The following is a 23,734-nucleotide window of genomic DNA, read 5'->3' on the forward strand; positions in this document are numbered from 1 at the left end:
GATTTTATTTTATTAGTTATGTGAGGGCAGCCGTGTAATTTATTGTTTTGACTATTATGTACAGTTTTTTTCAAAAGTTCAGTTTAATTTTTGAATGGAATGTTCTGTCACACAATAGAACAGTAGCACGTATCAGTTGGCAATATTGGCAATATTTCAAAGAAATTTACATTTACATTTACATTACATCAATATGTACTGGCAATGTTATTACATTAATATAGCATACGCCACTATGTCACTACATGTCCAGCTTTCTGTGTTGGTTAATATAAGGAATTGTGCTGCACAATGGAATACACATAAAGTATATATCTGTGGTCACATGGTGATGGCAGCAATCAGGAATTGGATGTTTTCTGCAGACGCAACATCAGGCAGGAACAATTCTCTCAGCCTTCCACCAGGGAGCGCCAGTCGGAGTCATCATTGGTTATGGATGTTGTGGAGTGTGGATGATGAGCCACCAGGACCTCACAGGACCTGCGGGTTCAGACCACAGTCTATGGTTCAGACCAGAGAGGAATGCTGTCATTAAGAACTGTCTGGGATATGGGATTCAGATATCCTAGCAACATGGAAAACAACTTGACAGTATTGAAGGATTTTCTTTCTCCCCATTTCCCTTTAACATCCATTTCTTTGAGATGTCCCCTCCTCACCCCTTTGGTTGTGCAGGTTCCACACAGGCAGCCAAACAAGCCATTGACCATCTGAATGGCACAGAAGACCAGCTGCAGGCCGCTCGTCACCACCAGTGTGGAGAACAAGCCAACATTGAACTCCACCACGTTCTTGGGCTCAGTGCACATTCCCCACCACGAATGGTCCGTCAGGTAACTCGTGTCCCTATGCAAAACCAGACAGTAGACCTAATAAATAACACGCATGTGCATGCCACATGTGCAAATGTGATCATGTTAGTACTGTAAATGTCATCAGAAGTTTACTTATGTCTGTCACCTGTCTTTAAAAGGCGTCGTCCACAGAAGAATGCCTTTACAGAGGGGCCCGTTTTGCAAACCAAGCACTGCCACAGCAAAACTATACAGAGCCCCAGCCACTCCAACTGCTGCAAATGCAATTGATAAGAACATCTGCAGAAGAAAAGTGATAACGAAAGCTCAGATAGGCTACTCTTTTTTTTGTAGTATTCACACTGAAATATTGGCCTGTATTAAGACTTTATTGAATGCTATGGTTGAAATACACTAACGATCAAAACTTTGGACAAACCCGATTGTTTGAATGTACCGACTGTTTATCATGATCTTAAAGCCAGTTTGATCTAAAGGCTTATGCTGAAGTGCTTGAAATTTGTTTCTTAGACAAATATAAATAGTGAAGTTGATCTATGAATTTCTTTGCAAAGACTTTCCATCAAGGCAAAGGGCAGCTACTTAAAGAATCTAAAATATAATATCGTTTTAATTTTTTTAGACTTTTGGTCACTGCATAATTCCATTAGTGTTATTTCATACATGTCAAAATGTTTGAATGGTAGTGTATAGTGCATAGTTATAATGTGTATAGTTAATGTACTGGATATAATGAGTCAATTTTATTTTTAGCCTGCACACACCTTTTTCTGAAATCTTTAAATGTTAAACTTCCCTGACAGACTCACCCCACAACGATTTGCGCAGCACCCGTGGCTTCCAGTCAAATGGATGTAAAGAGCTGGCACCAACACCTGTGGTGGGAGAGATTGGTTAGCAGGAAGTGAGATGCAGTATCAGTGTAAAACATTATTTGCATTATAGAAAAACAAATGATGAATGTGGTCAAAACAGTTTTTTTTGTTGTTTTTTAATTAGAAGATGTAGAAATACTGCGGAAAATTGAGGAAATGTTCTCTTGCACAATAACAAGCCTTGCAAATTCGGAATAATTCCCCTTTAAACTAGACTGAAATCTTCACCTCATGAGTGTTACATGTTATATGCAATATGTAGTAAATAATAAGGCTAGTGTATGCAGTGTTACATGTTATATGCAATATGTAGTAAATAATAAGGCTAGTGTATGCAGTGTTTTACATGTTATATGCAATATGTAGTAAATAATAAGGCTAGTGTATGCAGTGTTACATGTTATATGCAATATGTAGTAAATAATAAGGCTAGTGTATGCAGTGTTACATGTTATATGCAATATGTAGTACATAATAAGGCTAGTGTATGCAGTGTTACATGTTATATGCAATATGTAGTAAATAATAAGGCTAGTGTATGCAGTGTTTTACATGTTATATGCAATATGTAGTACATAATAAGGCTAGTGTTAAATGTTATATGCAATATGTAGTACATAAGGCTAGTGTTAAATGTTATATGCAATATGTAGTACATAAGGCTAGTGTTAAATGTTATATGCAATATGTAGTACATAAGGCTAGTGTTAAATGTTATATGCAATATGTAGTACATAAGGCTAGTGTTAAATGTTATATGCAATATGTAGTACATAAGGCTAGTGTTAAATGTTATATGCAATATGTAGTACATAATAAGGCTAGTGTATGCAGTGTTTTACTGCCCATTGTTTACTTTATTGGGTGACGCCTCTAGATTAGCAAGATAAGGAACGATTGAAGCGCAAACTTGGGACCCAAAAGAGGCAACATGGCTAGGGATGAAACGAGTACCGGTTTAATGATGAACTACAATAAAATTCCTGATGGTTAGTATTACCATTTCAAATATTATCTTTAAAACCATGTTACCGTGATTACCGAGCTTTATAAAACAGTTAATACTGTCCATCATCAACCAAAGTTAGCAACGGTCTCCCAGACGCAGGCGCAGCCCTGGCGAAATGATTTCAGTGAGTATATCAGTACTTTTTTAACCTTTCCAGCACATTTTAACAATACCGTGATAATAATGATAACCATGATCATTTTGGTCACTATAATCGTGATGTGAAATTTTCATACCGTTTCATCTCTAAATATGGCCACTGTATTATAATGCAGTATAAAGCCAGATTTATTAGATTTAGCATTATGATGATAACTAAGCTTTGTCTGAGACCCTGTACATTATATTTCAGAATGGAGTTTAGAGCAGTCCAGACTGAGTCACACCCTTCAGTAACTCACCATGAGCCCCCCTCCAACGAGGCCTCCCATGTATTTCACCTCTTCAGTGATGTGTCCATCTTTGGCATACTGGACGTCCCAGCCGGGGAAGAACAATAAGATGTTGCAGAGGATGGATATGACTGCTAAGGGGTACAGAGCCCCAGCAATGCAACGGGAGCATTGCCCTGTGCACATGTTGCTTCCTGGACGCTAGTGTAAACGGGTTTAAAACCTCTGGGTCAGGAAGGTTCCAGCGTGTTCTCCTGGTCAGCTGAGATCCTCTGGTGTTTTCAGTGAGCGGGAAAGTTCCTGGCCTGATACTAGAAATTGATCCAAGGAGTGAAATCTATTTTTCTCAAATGGCTCTACCTCTACTGACAACCGAAGCTAAATATGAGGAAGAAATGGGTGTGGGAGGTGTACGACATGCAGATAGCGTGGTGGACAGAGTCTGTGATAGGCCATGAGAATGTGACTCATTCTATGGTGTCTGTAAAAGACAACGGCTTGTTTTGTGGAATAGATTTAGGCAGCATTTAGTTGCACATTTGTTGGTTGAAGCCATGTTTACGCATTCACTTTTCAGTCAGAGTCAGGGGTTCTTCGTTTAAGTTTCATATAGGTCCTGTTTTGGGGCTATAGGCTGCTTCAGTGCCATAAAATATTAGTTGCTTATCTATTTCTCTAATAATTTATAATGAACTGAAGTTATTTTTATTTGGAATTGTTATATTGCATTATATTGAAACTAGTATTGAATACTGTGTAGGTGATATGTGGGTGATGTGTGTTTACATTGTGACTCTGGGATCATGGCACGGCTGGACTTTAGACCAGTGGCAGTGCTGTAGGTGGAGCAAGAACAATATGTCATTGACATCAAATGTAGAACATTTATAAATGACTATGTCATGGTTAAACATTGACAGAACGGGACTTTTTTCTTAGCTTGCCTAGTGAGCTGATTTGCCTTCCGTAATTGGTTTCATACCATAATATCTGTCAATTGAAGCAAAATATTAATATCAGATGGAAATTAAAAAATAATAATCATAATTGAATAATCTAAAAGTTGAAATGACTGAATAAGAAAAGAAGCCACACTAAGTATTCAAAAAACGTGTGCTTCTTGCGAAGAAGCAACACTTGAGCAAAGTTTATGAATTACTCATGTTATGTATTTTCCCTCTGGTGAATGAGAAGTATGTCAAGTATGCTAGTGATTTGGTGTTTCCCCTCCCATATGAGGCATAGTATTGTTTTCACTTGAGTCTGATGAAGAGCAGTGGTGCTCGATTTGTCACTATTTTGGTGCAGTAAACAAGTGGACATTGGAGCCCTGCATTGTGTGAGTGGTTTTGTTTATTTCATAGTATTGTTTTTAGCCAAATTATTAAAATGCGGTTATTTAAAGCAACACACAACTGCCATCACTTGCAATGCAAATAATATGCCCAAAGGTGTTCCCTAAATAAAGGACCAGAACTTACTTTGTAGGCCATCACATTTGTGTTCCACTTCTCTTCTGCTGGCATAAGGATAATATAGGCTACATAGTTGAGGAAAAACACAAATGTGTAAATAGCCTGGAAACAGTAGATCATTTTGTAAACTTAACTGTAGATGGTAAGTGTCCATTAATTGTATTAAATGATCTACATGTAAGTGTTTACCCATTCTAAATTAACAGACATGATGATAGATAAATTGGTATTCAAGTTGCCTTCACAATGGACAAATTAGAGTCGGTAAAACATGACTGGAGGGTGTCTCCGGTTTATGTACAGCCCCAGACTGGCTTCCTACAGCAGATCTCATCAAATGGCTTTGTTGAGCTGTGGGAATTCTTGACATGAAAAAGTGATTGAACCTGTCAGCTGATTTCTCATAAATACTCATGAGGGGCATGGGAGGTGAGGTGATTATGTGTCCTCCACTTGGTTCTTCTGTCAAGTAAGAATCAAAATCACGACTATATATCAGGCTGATATTGGCCTTCTAGTGAAAATTGGATGTCTCCATCAGCAGCTTACACAGCTTCAGGTGTGGCAGTCTGTAAATAACCCAGGATCTGCTATTTCTAAAACAATGTCATTAGAGGGGGCACAGTGTTGCAGAGGTAGCGTAGTCGCCTCACGGCAAGAAGGTCCTGGGTTCGATCCCCTCCTGGGACGCTGGGGGTGTGTGTGTCACCATTCCCATGTGGGATCGCCATAAAGGGTCTTTCCATGTGGAGTTTGCATGTTCTCCTCGTGCTCCCCTGGGGCTTCTTCCAGATAGGAACCCCCCCCCCCCACACACACACACACACACACACACACACACACACACAAACAAATTGAAGAAAACAAAACGTCATTAGGAGACAAATGTCCCATGGTCTTTTTAGGGGCATGGAAATAGTCAAATTTAAAGATATTGAATATTGGCACAAAATATGAGCGACTGTTGGCTTGTTTCTAAAAACAACTATCTGTATTTCCCTTAAAAAATCCATAGGCCTATTGGAACCTGAGTCTAACTTATTATATGCTTTATGATAAGGGTACATTACTTGTGTCTAGTAATAATTTACTAATGGTGTTCACTCGGCATGAAGTAGTTGGTTAGAGCAAGCTTATGGTTGGCTGTTAATTAAGGGTTAGTTGATTCACTGCTTAATTAATGCAGTGGTTCTCAAACTTTTTGTCAAGGACCCCTCCAACACAAATTGAAATTAGACCATTGACCCCCATTTGATAAGATTTTGTCACAGCGTCTCCCAACTGATAAGATTTGAGCTTTTGTGACGACTCTCTCACTCTCCTGGCCCTGTCTTGCAGGAGCCTAGTGTTGGGGTCGTTAGGCTGATTGGGTGCACCTGGGTTGTAATATGAGGCTAGTCATACACCCCAGGGTAAAAGTTACATTTATTAACAAAAACTAAAGGAAAATAAAAACAAACTACATTAAACAAACAGAAGAAAATAAACGGTATCTGTGAGGAGAGAGAGAGGGACAGAATCGTCTACTAAGCTCAATGAGTGTACTGGGCCCAGGTGCACACAATCAGCCTAACGACCCCAACACCAGGATCCTGCCAGACAGGGCCAGGAGTGGGAAGGAAGGTCGTCACACTTTTAGATGTTTTATTTCAGAAAGTGCATGAAAACCATGACCAAAATAGTCATACATCCTGTCATTATGTTACTTATGGATTATGGTTGGAATTCTAGTTAAAAGTATTACCCTTTTTGCTGGGACCTCTTGGAACTCTTTCAATGACTCCTGGCTGGGGATCCCCTAACTTGCATGGAAACTGACTCGCGCCCTCTTTGGTCACCGCTGTACATTTTGGGGAGCCTTGGACCACGCCCACTTTTAGTGAGAGAGAAACACTCTTCCTGGCTGGCTACAACTGACCAGAGGCAACTATGGCAGCCACGTCTCCCGTCAAAGAGTTTCTACGGACTCATTTTATGTCAGAAAAATGTTACAATGAGTTTTTCGTCAACTTACACTTCATGCACGGTGAGGCTCGTTTGAAATTACGCTTTAAAACTAATAGGGGAAAGCCTTCCTGATGTGCAGGGGCGATTATGTAAAATGTTGTAGACTCTCCCATTTTTTAAATAGAATTTTGTCACCCATGCATTGCTTGGCCTTGGCATCAAGTGTAGTAGCCTAGAAATCACATAACAGTTAGTTTACAAATTAGAAAAACGTTTGGTTTCTAACAAGAACATGTTATAACGTTTTTATTTCCCTCCAGTGCCTTGCCTAACGATTGTACTGAGCAAAACGGTGGGGTTTTGGATCCTACTGGACACTTTGATGGGTAAGAACTGAAGTTAGATTTAGCTCAGGCCACCTGCTGTTTTCTCTAGTTACTCAGAGTCAATATGACAACGTGGCATTAGCAAGATGGTTATTTTTGCTCAACATAGTTTATTCCCTGAGATATTCACTGGTTTTTGTTAGAATAGCCTATTCTAGTCATTTTGGCTAACAACTCATAACTGACAACACATTTTCTCTTTACACCAAAATCACAGCAATATTTGGATTATGGTATTTGTATTTATGACCCAGGTAAACTAGCCAAAGCAAGCGTTACCATGGTTGTACCAGGGCTGTAGTAATGATATCACCATAGTATACCAGAGTGTAGGACATATATTTTGGTATACTGTAGTGTACTTGATACACTCAGTTACTGTGTATGTGCCATGGAACAATTGCGTTTGTTCTGTTTGACACAATAGCCCCCCTTTATATTCCACAGTACTAGGACATACTTTACATGTTGGGAAATGGGAAACACAACAACAACAACAACAACAACAACAATAAACATTGATTATATTTGATACAGATATTCATAAGTTGTTTTCAGTGTAGTGCTATTTGTGAGTGGGTATTAAATAGAGGCTATTGCTAGTTTAGTGTAACCACTGATTTCCTATTTCTATCAAATTGATGTTAATCAACAGTTGCAGATCGACTTACAGTGTATCTTATTATCAATATGATCGCTACATTGTCGCCCCCTCTTGGAATGTCAACGCCCCCTCTCCTGTAGTTGGCTGTAGCCGGGACTGAAAGGCTTAGTGATTTAGTGAGATAGTCTCTCTTCAGTATAATCCACCTGGCCATCCTCCTCTTCTCCTATCTCTCCTCTTCTCTCTGCAGCACAGCTTCCTCAGGTGCTGAAGATAATGTGGAGAGGGTGTGCCACGGGCCTGAGCCTGACCGCTGTGCTGCTGCAGCTCTACGCCATCTCTTGCCCCGTGGTCTACTGCATGGCCAACAACTTCCCGCGCTTGTACGAGATCAATGGCAGAGTGGTGAATAGATCAAAGACCATGTGATACACTTACTGTCCGCTGTATCAGGAAGACCTGTGCAGGAGATAGGCCCCCACTGTTGCTTTCAGGACAGCCTGATGTCTTCAAGGTCTGGATTCAGCAAGGTTTATTATAGAAAGGTTCCAGATAGCGTCGCTAATCATGCTGCAAACATCCCATTCCACCTAATCATAGGCTTTATTTCAAGATTCAAGATTAGTTTAGGTAGTGGTGGCCAGTGGCGGACTGCATAATCGGGCACGTCGGGCAAATGCCCGGTGGCCTGGTCAATTTCTAGTATTTTTTTTTTGCAAGCCAGGCCAGGCCACTCACTGAACAGCAGGCCAGGCGCCGCCTACTAGTTTACTAGTGGTTTTATTACTTTATTCAGGTTTAAAGTGGGTGCATCTCATTGTAAAATTGGACTTGGCCCAAATTGGGCTTCAAACGGCCCAAATTGGGCTTCAAACGGCCCAAATCGGGCTTCAAACAGCCCAAATCTGGCTTTAAACGACCCAAATCTGGCTTCAAACGGCCCAAATTGGGCTTCAAACGGCCCAAATTGAGCTTCAAACGCCCCAAATTTTCCGCCGGCGCCCTTTGGACGCCGGCACGCGCGTCAGCCCGTATCGGCCTGGCCTGCTTGGTATCTAATGCCCGGCCTGAATTATGATCCCAGTCTGCCCCTGGTGGTGGCCCAACGGTTAGAGAAGCGAGCTTGTGACCAGAAGGTCGTCGGTTCAATCCCCGGGACCGGCAGGATAAATCTGGGTGGGGAAAGTGAAAAGGCAGCGCTTGCCCCTCCCTCATTACCACCACTGAGGTGCCCTTGAGCAAGGCCCTTAACCCAACTTCTCCAGTGGAGCTGATCAGTGGCCAGCAGATGAGACTGTGGTTGTACTGGTGAGCTTCCGGGGCTGCGTTCCAATACCCATACTTGTACTTCTTTCTTGTAGTATGTACTGCTGCTGCCCTCACAAAGTATGGATTGTAGTGTGCAGCATGCATGCAAAATGCATACTATTGGGACACACTACATCTGTCGTCACGTGAGCTTCCTGAACTCCGACCTCTTGCTCACTTCCGCCGACGTCCGCAGCGGCACATTTGAGTTTTTTATTTATTTATTTTTTATTCAATAAACAAAGTCTGGCAGTAACAAACAGTACATTATACAAAAAATTCAGACTAAACATTTACAAAATTGGAACAGACAATCAAATAAACAAAATAAAATAAATAAAGCAAAAACATTAAGTCAGAGTTCTAAACAGGAATCAAGATATGCATGTTTTGGTACACACTCCATGCTTGTTTGGTTTTAACATATTTCAAGGCTTTCTTAAAGTTACCGTAAATTCCGGACTATAAGGCGCACCGGTATATAAGCCGCAGCACCAAAATTGACTGTTTTTTACATATATAAGCCGCACCGGACTATAAGCCGCGGGTGTTTTGATGTTTAATTACCATATGTAAGCGTTCGTGCACAGAGAGGAATGTCGGGAAAGAGATGGCTGTTTGGGGAAGCTCCCATTTATTAACATTTCAACAAAACAAAACAAAAGTCAGGTCACTAATCCCCAGACAAAATCACACAACAATAGGCTATATGTGCAGCAAACGGCTGTAACCAGAGAAGTCAAGTCACTAATCCTCGTCTTCCTCTTCTTCCTGCGTACTGAAACCACCAAAGTCCTCATCTTCAGTGTCGGAAACGAACAGGTTCAGGGTGGCTTCGTCAACCACTCTCCTCTCTCCTTCATTGTCACTCAAAACCAACGAACTCCTCTTCGTCACTGTCGGCATCGAACAGCCTCTGAAGCCTCTGACGGCCCTCAGCGCCAGCTGTGGCGGCGTCATCCTCTTCATCCCGCAGCAGTCCAGCGTTTTGGAACCCGTTGGTGATTGTGGATGTTTTCACACTCCTATAATATTCCGTGATCTTCCTTTGTGTGAATTCGCCGAAGTTTGTGATTTTCTCCTGGTAGTCGGGAGGGAGTTGTTCAGTAGTTCTCGCCCGGACGGACAGTCCCTTTCGTCTCATGAATCGGAAGCACCAAGATGGGCCACCTATGAAATGTTCAATTTTCATTTCGGTGGCGACTGTTTTGGCCTTCAGTCGGATCTGCACCGTGGAAACGCCTCGGCCGTCTGCTCTCTGGGTCAACACCCAATCTTCAAGGGAATCTTCAAGTTCGGGCCATCTGCTTTTATGACCTCTGAAGGACTTTTTGGTCTTCTTGCACTGAGACAGTTCCTCCTGCTGCACCGTCCAACGCCTCACCATTGACTCGTCGATGCCCAGGTTACGCGCTGCTGCTCTGTTTCCCTCTTTTAATGCGAGATTGACTGCTTTCAACTTGAAAGCTGCGTCGTGTGAATTTCTGCGTACCTTCCCCATGGTAAGTGAGAGTGTTGCTTCTACTGCTCGTCTTGTTGTGAATATTCCTTGATCTTCCTTTGTGTGAATTCGCCGAAGTTTGTGATTTTCTCCTGGTAGTCGGGGGAGGGAGTTGTTGGCCGAGTGGCCGTTTGCTTACCGTAATTACCATATGTAAGTGGTCACGCACAGAGGGGATTGTCGGGAAAGAGATGGCTGTTTGAGGAAGCTCCCATTTACCGTATTACCGTAACATTTCAACAAAACAACATAACACAACACCACCGTTGTTTATTTTTACAGTGCACACAGTGTCCGCGGTGTGGTGAAAAGAGGGCAAGAGAGGAAATTAAAACAGAAGTGGATTTATAGTTAGAAAGAGTGCTAAAAAAGAGAGATTTTATTTGTATTTGTATTTTTTTTCTGAAAAAATCCATAGATAAGCCGCACCGTTATATAAGCCGCAGGGCCAAAAAACGGGGAAAAAGCCGCGGCTTATAGTCCGGAATTTACGGTAATTATCTCATTCATGAACACGCAGCTCAGTCAGTGCGACGTAACTCCAGTAGGTGGCGGTAATGCACAAAAAGTTGTTTGCCAACCGCCATAAAACATTAGAAGAAGAAGAAGAAGACGTAACTTCCTGCTGCGCAAAGGATTGTGGGGAAGATTGGCTGGTGCAGCATGCATCGATCCATACTTCGAAATAGAGAGCCGCAGGGATGACGTATTTTTGTAGGCAGAATGCGGAAGTCCCGAACTTCCTGGTTCTACACTGTTTCTGTCTATGGGATTTTTGAATGGGTTTTTGCCGCGATGCTTCAAATACGGTCTCTGGGCAACGCAAGATTAATCAAACGTGAACCAGAGTTCCGTCGGATAATCTTCACACATGAGGACCACTTTCATGAGTTTTGAAGCGTAAATGCGAGCCCTAGAAGTAAAATGCTCGAGCTAAGCTAATCCAGAACTACACACTGTCGCATAGGCTTCCACGTCACGTCAGCACTCAACCTGGACTGTTGTTGATGTGTGCACTGATTACCCTGGGCTGAAAGGGGCTGAACCAGGTGAGGGAAAGAGAATTTCCGTGTTCGTCCTTGAAGTGATGACGTTATTGACGTATATATCCCCATCGACTCAAAAGTGTAGTCTCATTTAGCCGTTTGCTAGCTAGCCGTCCTTTTAACGGCAAGTAAAAGCTTCAAAACTCGTAAAAGTGGTCCTCGTGTGTGAAGATGATATTACTAAACACTGGTTCGCGTTTAAAGCCAGCGTTGCCCAGAGAGATTATTAGAAGCATCGCGCCAAAAACCCATTCAAAACTCCCATAGGCGAAAACTGTGAAGAACCAGGGCTGTTAGCATCGATGATTTCCGGACTCGTTACTGCGGCTCTCTATTGGAGCTGATGTAGTACAACATCCTGGTACTCTTGGCATACTGCATCTGACATACTATGTATTGGGACATACTAATTCTTTTTTTGCCTACTAAATAGTATGGAAGTATGGGTATTGGAACGGGGCCCAGGTGTGAATGTGTGTGTGAATGTGAACAGGGCACTCCTGAAAAAGAGAGCATTGCTCTCAGTGAGACTCCCCCTGTATAAATAAAGGTAAAAAAAAAAAAAAAAAAAAGTTTAATAGCCATAGTGAGTAAACATGTTAAAAACAAGGAATTTGTCTTTGTGTAGTATGCCGTGCAGCAATCGCAGCAATAGCAAAAACATTAGCAAATCGCAAAATATGGAGCACACAGAAGACAATCTTTATATTATAAATTATAACTTGCAAAGTAAAGTGGAGACACAGTGGAGTCCATGTAAATATTCATGTAATAAGTCAATGTGAAATGTCCAGTAAGCCCTTAAGTGATGTATCCATGGAATAATGTCCATGCAAAATGTCCATGCACAATATCAAGTAAAGTCCTTAGGTGTGTTTTTCTGTCTGAAGGAGTGAGTTGCTCACGTAAACTGAGAGGTGTGCCTAATAAAGCGACCATAGAGTATGCATGCAGGGAGAGGTGTACTTAATAAAGTACGGTAAGTAAGTAATGCTTTATTTATATAGCACCTTTCAAATCCAGAGATCACAAAGTGCTTTACAATAAAAAACAAGCAGCAGTATCAAATAAAATACAATAAACAAATAGGCAAATAAACACAATGCAAGAAACAGCATCAACAAGCACAAATTAAAATAAAGTAATAAGAAGGCATGAGGCGCACCGGCCATAAAGTGCAGACAATCCAGCAATCAAAGGTACAGCAAATAAGTGGGATAAGATTTAAGAACTAATAAAATGTCTGTGTAAATAAGTGGGTTTTAAGAAGTGTTTTAAAAGTGGACACTGAATCAGCCAGTCTCACAGAGAGAGGGAGGCCATTCCACAAAGTAGGCGCCAGAACAGAGAACGCCCGCTCACCTCTTGTTCTGAGTCTGGATCGGGGGACCACTAACAGCTCTTGGTCAGAGGACCTAAGTGGCCTTGATGTGGTGTAAAACTGCAGCAGTTCAGAAATATAAGTCGGGGCTAAGGGATAAAGGGATAAAGGGACCATAGAGTGTGCATGCAGGAAAACACTTGGAAGGGCATGTGTAGAAGACAAGCCTATAGCTTGACCCAGGTTATGTCCCTGAAGCAGTGTTGTCACCGAGTCCGACACGAGGTGTTAATTGATAAAAGACTGGCTGTTTGTTTTTGTTGGTCTTTTTGTAATAGGCCCTCATAATTTAGCATAAGATATTGATAGCTATATTAATATGTGACATTATTCAATTTCGTGTAAGGACAGGCATGTGTGCTCCACTCCACCTACATGTACTCACGCTAGGGCATTCACAGACTAGTCGACTAGTAAAACCACTAGTCGACACTGTACTTAGTCGTTTAATTAAAAAAAAAAAAAAAAAAAATCTTTAAGAAAGAACATGAGGTATTTACACGACATACATGGACTATCATATCCCATATCCCATATCCCCCACAAAGAACATCAAAACACAACAAAACAAAACAAGAAAACTGCATAAGATACACAATAATCCAAGAACAAACAAGACTATTGGACAAACAACCAAACAAAAACAATGCATTCAAAGTAAATACATAGATCTTGCCCTGTTGGCAGCTAGGAAATGCATAGCTTTAAATTGGAAAGCATCCAATCCCCCAGCTGTAGTTCACTGTTGGAATGAACTCTCAAGCTACCATACGTTGGATAACATTTACTACAAGAGCAAAGGCAGATTCTTAGACATCCCCAAAATATGGCAACCACATACAGAGTTTGACTTTAAGAACTTTTTACCCCAGTGTCATTAGGCCTATCAGGATAGGAGCTGAATGCATTGTTTTTGTTTGGTTGTTTGTCCAATAGTCTTGTTTGTTCTTGGAGTATTGTGTATTTTATGAAGTTTTCTTGTTTTGTTTTGTTTTGTTGTGTTTTGATGTTCTTTGTGGGGGATATGGGATATGGGATATGATAGTCCATGTATGTCGTGTAAATACCTCATGTTCTTTCTTAAAGATAAAAAAAAAAAAAAAAAAAAACGACTAGTCGACTACCATTAGCAACGACTAGTCGACTAGTAAAATTCACTAGTCGTGAATGCCCTAATTCACGCTCATGTTCAGTAGCTGGACTCAGATTCAGGTAATGGGGACTTGACTTGGACTCTTCTTTGGTGACTCGGACTTGAAAACTGGGGGAATCGAGACTCGACTTGGACTCGAGACACTGCCCTGAAGTTTGAGTTGAGGTGAGACTGTTGGTCCAATATTGTCCATACAGATGTAGATATGTTTTATTTCTGTCGTGCACCATGTGGCACCCATATGGGCTTACAAGACAAAAATCATTCAAGTTCAACAAAACAAACAAGTTACAAAAGGTTCATCCATACATGTAGAAAACAAGACAGAATCATATATTCAGATAAACTGAAGACTTCCTCTCTGAATAGCCATTCCAACTTAACGTCATCTCCTGACCAGAATAATTCAAGTTTCTTATTTTGCATTAACTGAAATAAAAGCAGTCTTGGTTCCTCGTATAGCGTACAATGAAACAAAAAATGAAATTCATCCTCCACAATACCCAGTTCACATACATTTGAAATTCGGCTTCTCACAGAGCACAGTTTTTGTTTGCCCTTGTGCAGCTGACAGTATCATGTCATATGTGTGCCTTTACATGTAATCTGTGTGCCTTACATGTTTCCTACTTGACCAACAATGTTCAACAGTGCCTGGGCTGAGAGGCTCTTCACGCTGGTCCAGACTGCAGTGATTGGCTTCCTCATCCTGCATTACCGTGGCAATACTCTCAAAGGTTAGCACACAGCCACACACCTATGCCTTTTGCAATCTGCACACTCAAAACTTCATTCAGACTATAGGGGCTAATAGCCAAACTCCCAACAATGCAGTTTAAATGCAGTTGTTTTTGACAATGCAACATCCATTTTCACTTCATCTTTTTCAAGTAGTACACATTGATTTAAAGTGAAAAGGTTTTTCTACCTGTGCTATCAGTAAGTAATAAATCTGTCAGTGTTATCGTGTTATGCTTATGGTGTGTAGATAGGGGTGTTGACTAGATATTGATGTGTAGTAACTCTGTCACTTCCACTTGCAATCCAATTGGCCCGGGCGAAACCAGTGGGCCCCTAGTCAGTGCTTTCCTAGGGCCTCACCTAGTGCTTTTACAGTGGTTATTTAATTTGTCGTTCTTTTGATGCTTTTGATGATTTTCCTTTCACTAAAGTACTGTTCAGTGTGAGAACTCTACTCTTGTTTTGGATCAGAGGGATTCGAAAAAGCATTTCTCATCTGGCATGATTTTTTTGTTCTGTATTAAGGTTCTATATCTTTATATCTTTTATGATGTTTATGTTGCAGGACTGCTGTTCCTCTTCGCTTATAGTTGCATAATGTTCCTCCTGGGGTCCTATGCAACTGCAGCAGTCGTCTCAGCCATGCAGGCGTCCAGTGTGGCAGCTTTAGTGGCTAGCAAGGTAGCAACTCAATGGCTTGAAGGTAGAATGATGTGCTGGTCTGTGATGAAAAGGCCCATGTGCTAGAGGGTGTTTATCTGAATGTAATGTACTGTATTTGTCACGGGACATTTGTCATTTCTAAACTGCCTGGTCTAGATAGGTGTGAGAGTGATTGTCTTAGCTTGTCTTGCATTTGCAGGTGATCCAGGCTGGGACTAACTACTCCAATGGCAGCACAGGCCAACTCTCCGGTATCTCTGTGTTTCTAGTGTGGGCTTCATCCCTGGCTCTTATTTTCGTCTCTCTACAGGTGTGAAGCTAGGAATCGTACTCGCACATTGAATTGCATAACTTTTGACATTACGCCCCTCTAATCTCAGGTCGTACCCTTTACTTCAGCCACCTCAGAGTTTGACCTCCCCTATCACCCTTCTCTTGTAGGACACCGGACGATCACTGGACACTCTGGTCCACATCCTGTCGGCCTGCCTCAGCTGCATCCTGCTGGGCCAGCTGTTCTGTTACAGGAACAACTCTGCTGGGAAACAGAAGAGTGAGTAGTGGTCGGCCGTGACAAACAAGTTCCGCTTTTTCATCTAAATATGGGACAATTCAAATAATTCTTGACATGCAAGAAGTGTTTCTCTGTGTCTATCAGTTGTACCTGACATAGTTAATGCAGAAGAGGTTTACAGAGTTTTGTTGTACAGTTACGGTAGTTTGTTTTTTATTTCCGTGTCATGCCATTTCTGGCCCATCCCACATGGGATTACAAGACACTATCACACCAAAATATATATAAACATCCGGCTGTACCTCAATATACAAACAAAAATAAACAAAGTATATAATATATACACATACGTATACACATACACACATATACTGTACATATCCACATATACACACATACCCATGCATACATACACATTTTTCTTTTTTTACATTGCCTTTTCCTGATAAAGAGCTTTTTTTCCTCATGTCCCAAGCTTTTTCCAAGTAACAAGCCAGTCCAAAAGTTTCATACGTAAACAACCAACTCAAATTATATGCATCATCATTATTAAGAAAATCAAAATCTGTTTTTATCTTACTGAACAAAATATTGCGCGGTTCACTGTAAAAAGGACAATAAAAAACATTTCATCATTTAAACAACACATTGGACACTAAAACAATCTGAGATCTGGTAAAATACCAGATCTCAGCTGGGCACATAAGGCTCTGTTTTTTTGATAAATTATAATTAACATAATTTTCAGTACCAAAATCATATTTAATCATACCCAGCTTTGGTTTAGTCCATATATCCTCAGCCCATTGCACCTTATACTGAGTAAACACAGATTCTCTACAAATGTGTCTGCTCACCACACTAAGATTGTATTTTACATAAGGCATGCTGTGTTTTTGTGTCAGAATTCCAATTGCCATGCTGTTTAATAGACCAAATCAGCGGGATGTTTACATTTACTTCCGGGTACCCCTGGGTCCACACATTATAATGGCGGTGAACGGCACAAACTGACGTGTTGAAGACAAAAACAGACAAAGAAGACAAAAATGGTTCGTCCGTGTTGTGTTGTTGTTTAACACATTAAGTGCCAGAGACGGACTAATTCGTCTTACATAATCCAGCGCTTAAGTGCCAAGGACGGACTAACTCGTCTTACATAAAGATTTTTTTTTTTTGACAGTGGGACATCAATCAACCCCTTTTACATCTTCGAGATAAGTATTTGCAGCAAGAGCATGTGTGTAATCTATTTTACCGACCACTAAGTGGCGACAGAGACCGAGAGAAGTCACAGCCACGGGACCCAAAAGCCACAAAAGCAGCCGCCTCGCCCGGACACACACACACAGAACGGACAGAGATCCCTTCCCCCCAGAGCCGCGCAGCAACGCGCGAACACACACACACACACACACACACACACACACACACACACACACACACACACACACACACACACACACACACACACACCGCGGAAGCAAGCCATTCAAGGAAATGGCGACGCGATTTTACAGTAATCCATATCCATTTCAGACTCGTCTTGCCCGACAGGCAAGCAGGCAGGCAGGCACGCAGACAGACAGGCAGGCAGCACAACGCGCTTCTGACACGCCCGCTGAAGCCAGGAGGAAGGAGGAGAAGACACACGGAGGGAGGAGTTTGAATGAGAGGGGTGTTTCCTGTTGTTATGGAGGAAATTACTGTTCAAAACTATTGTTTAGAATGTCTGACGGTCTTACTGATGCCAAAAATGAATGGTTAAAGTGACTGTTTCACAAAAAGCCATTTATCTCTGAATAAATTTCCAGACGCTGAAACCATGCTGTACTCAACGGCTAATATCTACATAACTACTAACTCTGCAAACTAACTCTTTTAGACAGAGAAAGCACACATTCTATTAGTTATTTTTAGATGATTGATGTTCATGAATTCTTAACAGAAAATAATCCTCGGCTGTTCTAAAATGAGCCAGAATCGTCAAAAACACCCCTGGCACAACTTACCTACAGGAATGAAAACATGGCTGGCACCCAATGTGTTAATATCATTCATAACAACACTTTCACTAACGTTAGTGGAGACCAGACTAGCTTATTTACCTGTTGGACCAGACCAGAGTAGACTTGACGCTAAATTAAATTAACGTGGCGTCGGTAGCTCTGTCTGTAACGTTAACGAGTCTGCTCTCGCCGAGAAGAGCCTGGTGACGCGAGGTTACGAGTCTGCAAAAAAACAGCGAGTTTGACAGACAAACAAACATTATTAGCTAGCTAACACTACATAAAACAAACACAGAAGAAAGGCTAGATACGTCGGACAAGCATGTTTACCAACCGTTTAACCATTTAAATTGAAAGTAGTCGGCCGAAAACAACGAGAGGGTTTGACAGCATTTATTTGACAACACGCACATTTAAACCTGCCGCCTTCCCCAAGTGGTACCCGGAAGTAAATTTGTTTACATGGTGACGTCACGGTGATTTGGTCTATAGCTTTATGCTTCTTTTTTTACATTTCATTTTTGCAATTCATCTCCAAATGATGTGAACAAATACAAAGTACAAATACAAAGCCTTCTATTGCCCCCAAGTGGTGTAAATAACAATAGCGCCCAATCTCAAGGAAAATACGACATTCAAAGAAAAGCAGTGGCTGTCAAAATATAACAAGGATCTAAAGCCCAATGTCCACCAGATGCGGTACGGCTCTGTGTGGCTCCGGTAAAACTGCCAGAACAGACTCTCGCCCATGTTAATAGATGAGCAATACATGCTTTACAGATAAAATATGCACCTGTTCTATTTTTGCTGGGTCTGCATGTGTCAGACAAGATTACATGGGTGGGTGTGGATCTGTTCAGGCTACATGGAGGGAGCTGTACCACAGCTGGTGGACATAGGCCTTAAAGGATGCATGTAAAGGGCTCAGGTGGCTCTGCTATTGTGATGCATTTTTCTAATTTGGGTCCACTAAATTGACTAAAACGGGAAGGGAAACACCTCTCAATGTAAAGCCATTCTGAGTGATCAACTGTCACTAGAGGGCAGCATAGTTCAAGTGTAGATTTGAGTACTCTGGGCAGTGACTGATGCACAAGCCAAGCTCTTTCTCCCTCCCATAATCTTTTAAACCAGGGATGGGCATTTTCATTCCAACTGGATGTGTGCATAAGGAGGGGTCCCCCCCCCCTCCTCGAGAATGACATGCAGATAGTGTCAGTGAGACACTGTTAGTTTGGTTAAATAAGTAAATAATTGATTAACCGTTGTGGAACTGCAAACAGGCACACAATGACCTGCTGCAGGTTGGATGCATAGGACAAGTGGCAAGCAGGTGGTGATAAGGAAACCTGCTTTTAACCTATGGGGAGATGTTTTAATCTGTTTTAGGATTATGATGTGCCAGGCACAATTGGTGAGTGAAAGAGTGAAAATAATATGCATGAAAACAATGGAAAGCATATTCCATGGTTCTTTTAGGGTTTAAATATTAGTGGCAAGATCATTGGAGTAGACACAAACAGGACTGTGAAAAGTGCTGAGAACATTTTCAATTATCAGACAACACACCCTCCTTCCACCCACACACACCCTCCACATGGAGTTCAAGCCCCTCCCATTTGGAAGACAGCTCTGTGCCCCCCTCTGCAGAACAAATACACAGGAATTCAATGGTCCCTAAAGCCATGGCCTCATGCTGACTGACTGACTCTCAGCATTGTAGTTTACGCATTACCTCTACTCCTTTGTATCAAGCAACTATGCACTACTAGTAGTCACCACACTGCCATCCACTTGACCAATCAAGAGAACTTAAGTAGTAGTACTAGTAGTATTTTATTTGCATATAGCAGTCAGACTTAATTAATTACCAATTTACAGGTTAAAATGCAAGCATGAGCACAGGTTAAGGTTAAGGGAAACCCTGGCGGGGCCTTATCCACGAAAATGTTATTTGATCCTTATATTCCATGGTATAAACATTTCAAAGAATACGATAAAAATGAAATGTGTATCCATAACAATCACACTTATTGTGGAAATTAGTTTTAGCTTTTGATATATCGAGGAAATTGGATAAATCATTCATGGAACCCGATGATTTTGGCTTTGGGATATTTTGTTTGTAAATCACAGCTTAATGTGGATTTGATCATGAATACAACTCTTGAGTGTGAAAACCTCTCCAGGAATGAGGGTCCTGTAATAAAAGTACCTACCTATCTACCTAGTGGCACAATGCACCACTAACACTAAATAATGTTCACGTTATTTTAGCAATCACCTATGTGTTTGATCATCACTTACCAGCTACTTGTGTTTAATGTACAGCATGTAAAGTGTTTTAGACTGTGAATTTCTGTCATGTCTACTGAATATTACTGTCTATTATCTTCATGTGTTATGACTGTCAGTCCGGACAGCTGGACTCGTATAAGCATTTCAAGACTTGTGCTGTGGAAAAACTGCATTTCTACACCCGGATAATGCTATTTGAAAGGGAAAGTATTTTACAGCGCTGTCACCTGCAGTCAGCTTTGTGTTAGGACTGTGAAATGTTTGCTAAAGCGATTTGGACACATATATTAAAATATCTTCTATCTACCTTTTCTTCTGAGAGTCATGCTACAACCGAGGGTGTGTGCCAGACCAGTCAGCAATCACCTTTTCAATGATGAGACAGGGGTGGCCAAACTACGGCCCGCGGGCCAACTGCGGCCCACTGCCCGTTTTTAAGTGGCCCGCCATGAATTTAGCACAAAAACCGCGAAAACTGCTGCGCTTAATATTGTTTGGCCCGCGACTCCTTATATTTTTCTGTATGCGGCCCACAACCAAAAAAGTTTGGCCACCCCTGGAGGAAAGTACAATAAACTTTAATGGTGCCACAAACACTTAGATTTGGCATATGACTCCATGGTGTGATGACGCTCCTCCTGAGACGTGAGGAGGACATCAGTGATTTATAGAGAATCCCCCGTAGGGAATTCTACAGGAGTCATGATATTGGTGGTGTTCGGGGGAGGAGGTGGGGCAAAGCAACTGCTACGACGACGACCATCACTGACTACGTTTACATGCACACAATATTCCGGTTTTTGCCCATATTCGGAAAATGACAATATTCCGACAAAAATTAATAATCCACTAATATTCCCGTTTACATGCAGCCGTAGCTCGCCCTCCCCGACATGTGAGGGAGGGGGGGAGAGAGAGATTTTCTGTTGAGAATAAAGAGGATAACTTCATTTCAGGAGCTTGCTGCTGGAAAGTTTGACGTTGCGATATTTGCACATCCAAGTCTTTCATAAAAAGCAGGCTCGCAAGCATTGTGGACTTCCGTGGGCACTACTAGAGAGATGAATGAAAGGAACAATGGATTAATGAATGAGATGGTTAATCAGACATTGATTAGGGGAAGTAGTCTTGCATCATTGAAAATAGTCTGAGACATTATTAGTTTCATTCAAGCACATGGTTGTCTTACGAATTATTCACAATATTCCAAAGATTTCTAGGCTTGGTCTTAACTCGTATGCACACCACAACCATACAGTACATTTCACATATTTTGACTGTTGAACATTTTGAAGGTGTGCATGCCTGGAGGTGTGGCCACAAGTCTCAGAGATTCAAGATTCACTTTATGTGTCACTTTCTTGTATACTTGCATAAATAAAAAGTGAAATGTTGTTCCCCGCCATCATAAATCCTGGAAAAGCCAAAAGCACAGCTGGTGCATATAAGTAAATCATTGGAGGACAGACAATCACTTTGAAGTTTTACTTTAAAGTAATATATTACAGGTTTGACAAAAATGACTGTGCTTACATGAACATTTACATTGTATAATACTTAATTTCACACCACATTTCAGAGCAGAGTATCTTTTTTTACGCTACAGTAGCATGTTTACACATTCAATTACTAGTTGCTTCCAACAAAATGGTTTTGCACACCGAACGTGATCACTTCATAAAAAGGATACCCCCCCAGTTTATAAATCCTTTATTATAAAAGGGAGGATGTGGGCAATTTCTGTTCTCTCTGTTAATATTTTTGTCCCACGGATGATGTCATCAGTGATGTCATAAATCACTGATGATGTCATAAGTGATGTCACTTGAGCAATTGGGGCAAATGATGATGTCATAGTGACATCACTGATGAATATCATCAATGATGTCATACATAGGCATGAGTCTGAGGGAGAGGGAGACGGGGGGAGACTGAGGGATGCAAGCTGCAGGGCAGGCGAGCAATCGAGCGTGCGAAATGCCTAGTTATTTGAATTGCCGGCAAACTGCAGATAATGGTAAACTAAGGCCCTTAAGCTTTTGCACATCCCCACTGTTTGCTATCAGGTTGGCAAAATGCCTGTTGAATCACTTTTTTTCTCTAATTCCCCCCCTAGTCAATGGAGAAATTGGTCATGTGTCAGTTACCATTTCTGGAAACCCTCCACACATTAGTCAACTGTGAGAGTGACACTCTAAAATCCCATTAATTTAGATTGTTTTTGGGCATTTTGCCTCTATTTAGACAGGACAGTAGGCAGACAGGAAAGGGAGAGAGAGAGGGGATGACATGCGGCAAAGGACCTCGGGTCGGATTTGAACCCGCGTCGGCCACGCGAAGAACCGAGCCTCCATCCTACGCGTGCTACCAGGTGAGCCCCCAAGACACACCCATTAAAATGTATAATCAAAGAGACATTTATTTTTGCCCTCTACACCACCTTTAGTCTTGATCTGACTGGATCATTTTATTTCATGTCTATTGCACAAAAACATGGTCAACACTTTACAGAGAGCTTCACAACAAGAGCTGCATGGCACATTCATCAATACTGAGTCAGCAGCTTTCATAGCGGGTTTGTACCTAATGTCATTTAACACAGCAGCAGTGAGACAGTCTGTAAAGTCAAACATCCAAGTATCAAAACTGTGTTTTACTTGTTTGACAATGTATTTCCTATTCTTTATCAACTTGTTAAATTTCTCGGCAGTGGCGTGCCTGACCAAGTTGGTGCCCTAGGCAAGATTTTTGCTGGTGCCCCCCCCCCCCCCCCCCAAAGAAAATATAATAAAAATTATATCGCAGCTAATTCCACCACTGCAGTGCAGTCTCAGAATTGCCCTTCCCCAGTGGCGCTGAAAGTACAGTACTTTTAGGTAGGGGGTGCTGTAAGGAAGGGAACCTCGGTGCTGCCCGCAAGGGCAGCGCCGTAGAAAATTTGACGTTTTTTGGACTTTCATCCATATTTAGAAGAATATTTAATTTTAAATTACCATTAGGATTATACTGTTGTGATGTCATTATTCAGTATCCTCTCCTTTTCTCACTCACTTTCATGTAAGCACCTGTCATTTTACACTACAACAGACAGCAACACAGGCATAAACACTGAACTTATTATTATTATTATGGAAAACCAGATTATGATGAAAATCAAACACTTTTGAAGAGAGAGCGTATGAAATAAGATTAGAGCTGGGAAGCACAAACTGTTTTTAATGCATTTTGTTGGTGGTATAAGCACAAGACAGCCAAATCCCCCAATTTCCACCCACTTTCCAGCTCCCTTGGGCTTCCCCCACTCTGGGAAAAAGCTCCGAGCAGGTAGAAGGGGGCGCGTCTTAAAGACTTAAGACGTTGTTGTGCTTATTTTTGGTCTACTATTGTAAAATGATAGTAGGCCTATTATCATGAAAAAGTATTTGTAAAATCTTTTTTTTTAGCCTCTCTGGCGCCCCCAACGGCTCAAGCGCCCTTAGCATTTGCCTAGTTCGCCTAATGGACGGCACGCCACTGTTTCTCGGGTGGTGAGAGCATAAATTAATAAAATTAACCCTAGACTATTCAGACACACTACCATAATTGTTGTTTGCAGATGCAGTGGTTTGGTGGCC

The 23,734-nt window shown here is 41.5% G+C and overlaps 2 protein-coding genes across 2 annotated transcripts; one reads left to right on the forward strand and one right to left on the reverse strand.

The window, feature by feature from the left end:
* Window positions 1–491: 491 nt before the first annotated feature.
* On the reverse strand, window positions 492–3,280 carry tm4sf21a (transmembrane 4 L six family member 21a; the record flags this gene model as incomplete). The annotated part of the gene is made up of 5 exons (XM_083640803.1): window positions 492–503; window positions 663–849; window positions 964–1,097; window positions 1,628–1,693; window positions 3,104–3,280. The coding sequence occupies 5 exons, from the start codon at window positions 3,278–3,280 to the stop codon at window positions 492–494; spliced, it is 576 nt and encodes a 191-aa protein (XP_083496929.1).
* A 3,218-nt stretch (window positions 3,281–6,498) lies between these two features.
* LOC310780318 (mannose-P-dolichol utilization defect 1 protein-like) lies at window positions 6,499–15,860 on the forward strand (the record flags this gene model as incomplete). Its single annotated transcript, XM_083640891.1, has 6 exons — window positions 6,499–6,595; window positions 7,757–7,889; window positions 14,547–14,632; window positions 15,202–15,317; window positions 15,499–15,609; window positions 15,741–15,860. 6 exons carry the CDS (start codon window positions 6,499–6,501, stop codon window positions 15,858–15,860), a joined length of 663 nt encoding a protein of 220 aa, XP_083497017.1.
* Between the last annotated feature and the right edge of the window lie 7,874 nt (window positions 15,861–23,734).

The sequence above is a fragment of the Poromitra crassiceps genome (assembly GCF_964638095.1).
Source record: "Poromitra crassiceps genome assembly, chromosome: 1".
Lineage (NCBI taxonomy): Eukaryota > Metazoa > Chordata > Actinopteri > Beryciformes > Melamphaidae > Poromitra > Poromitra crassiceps.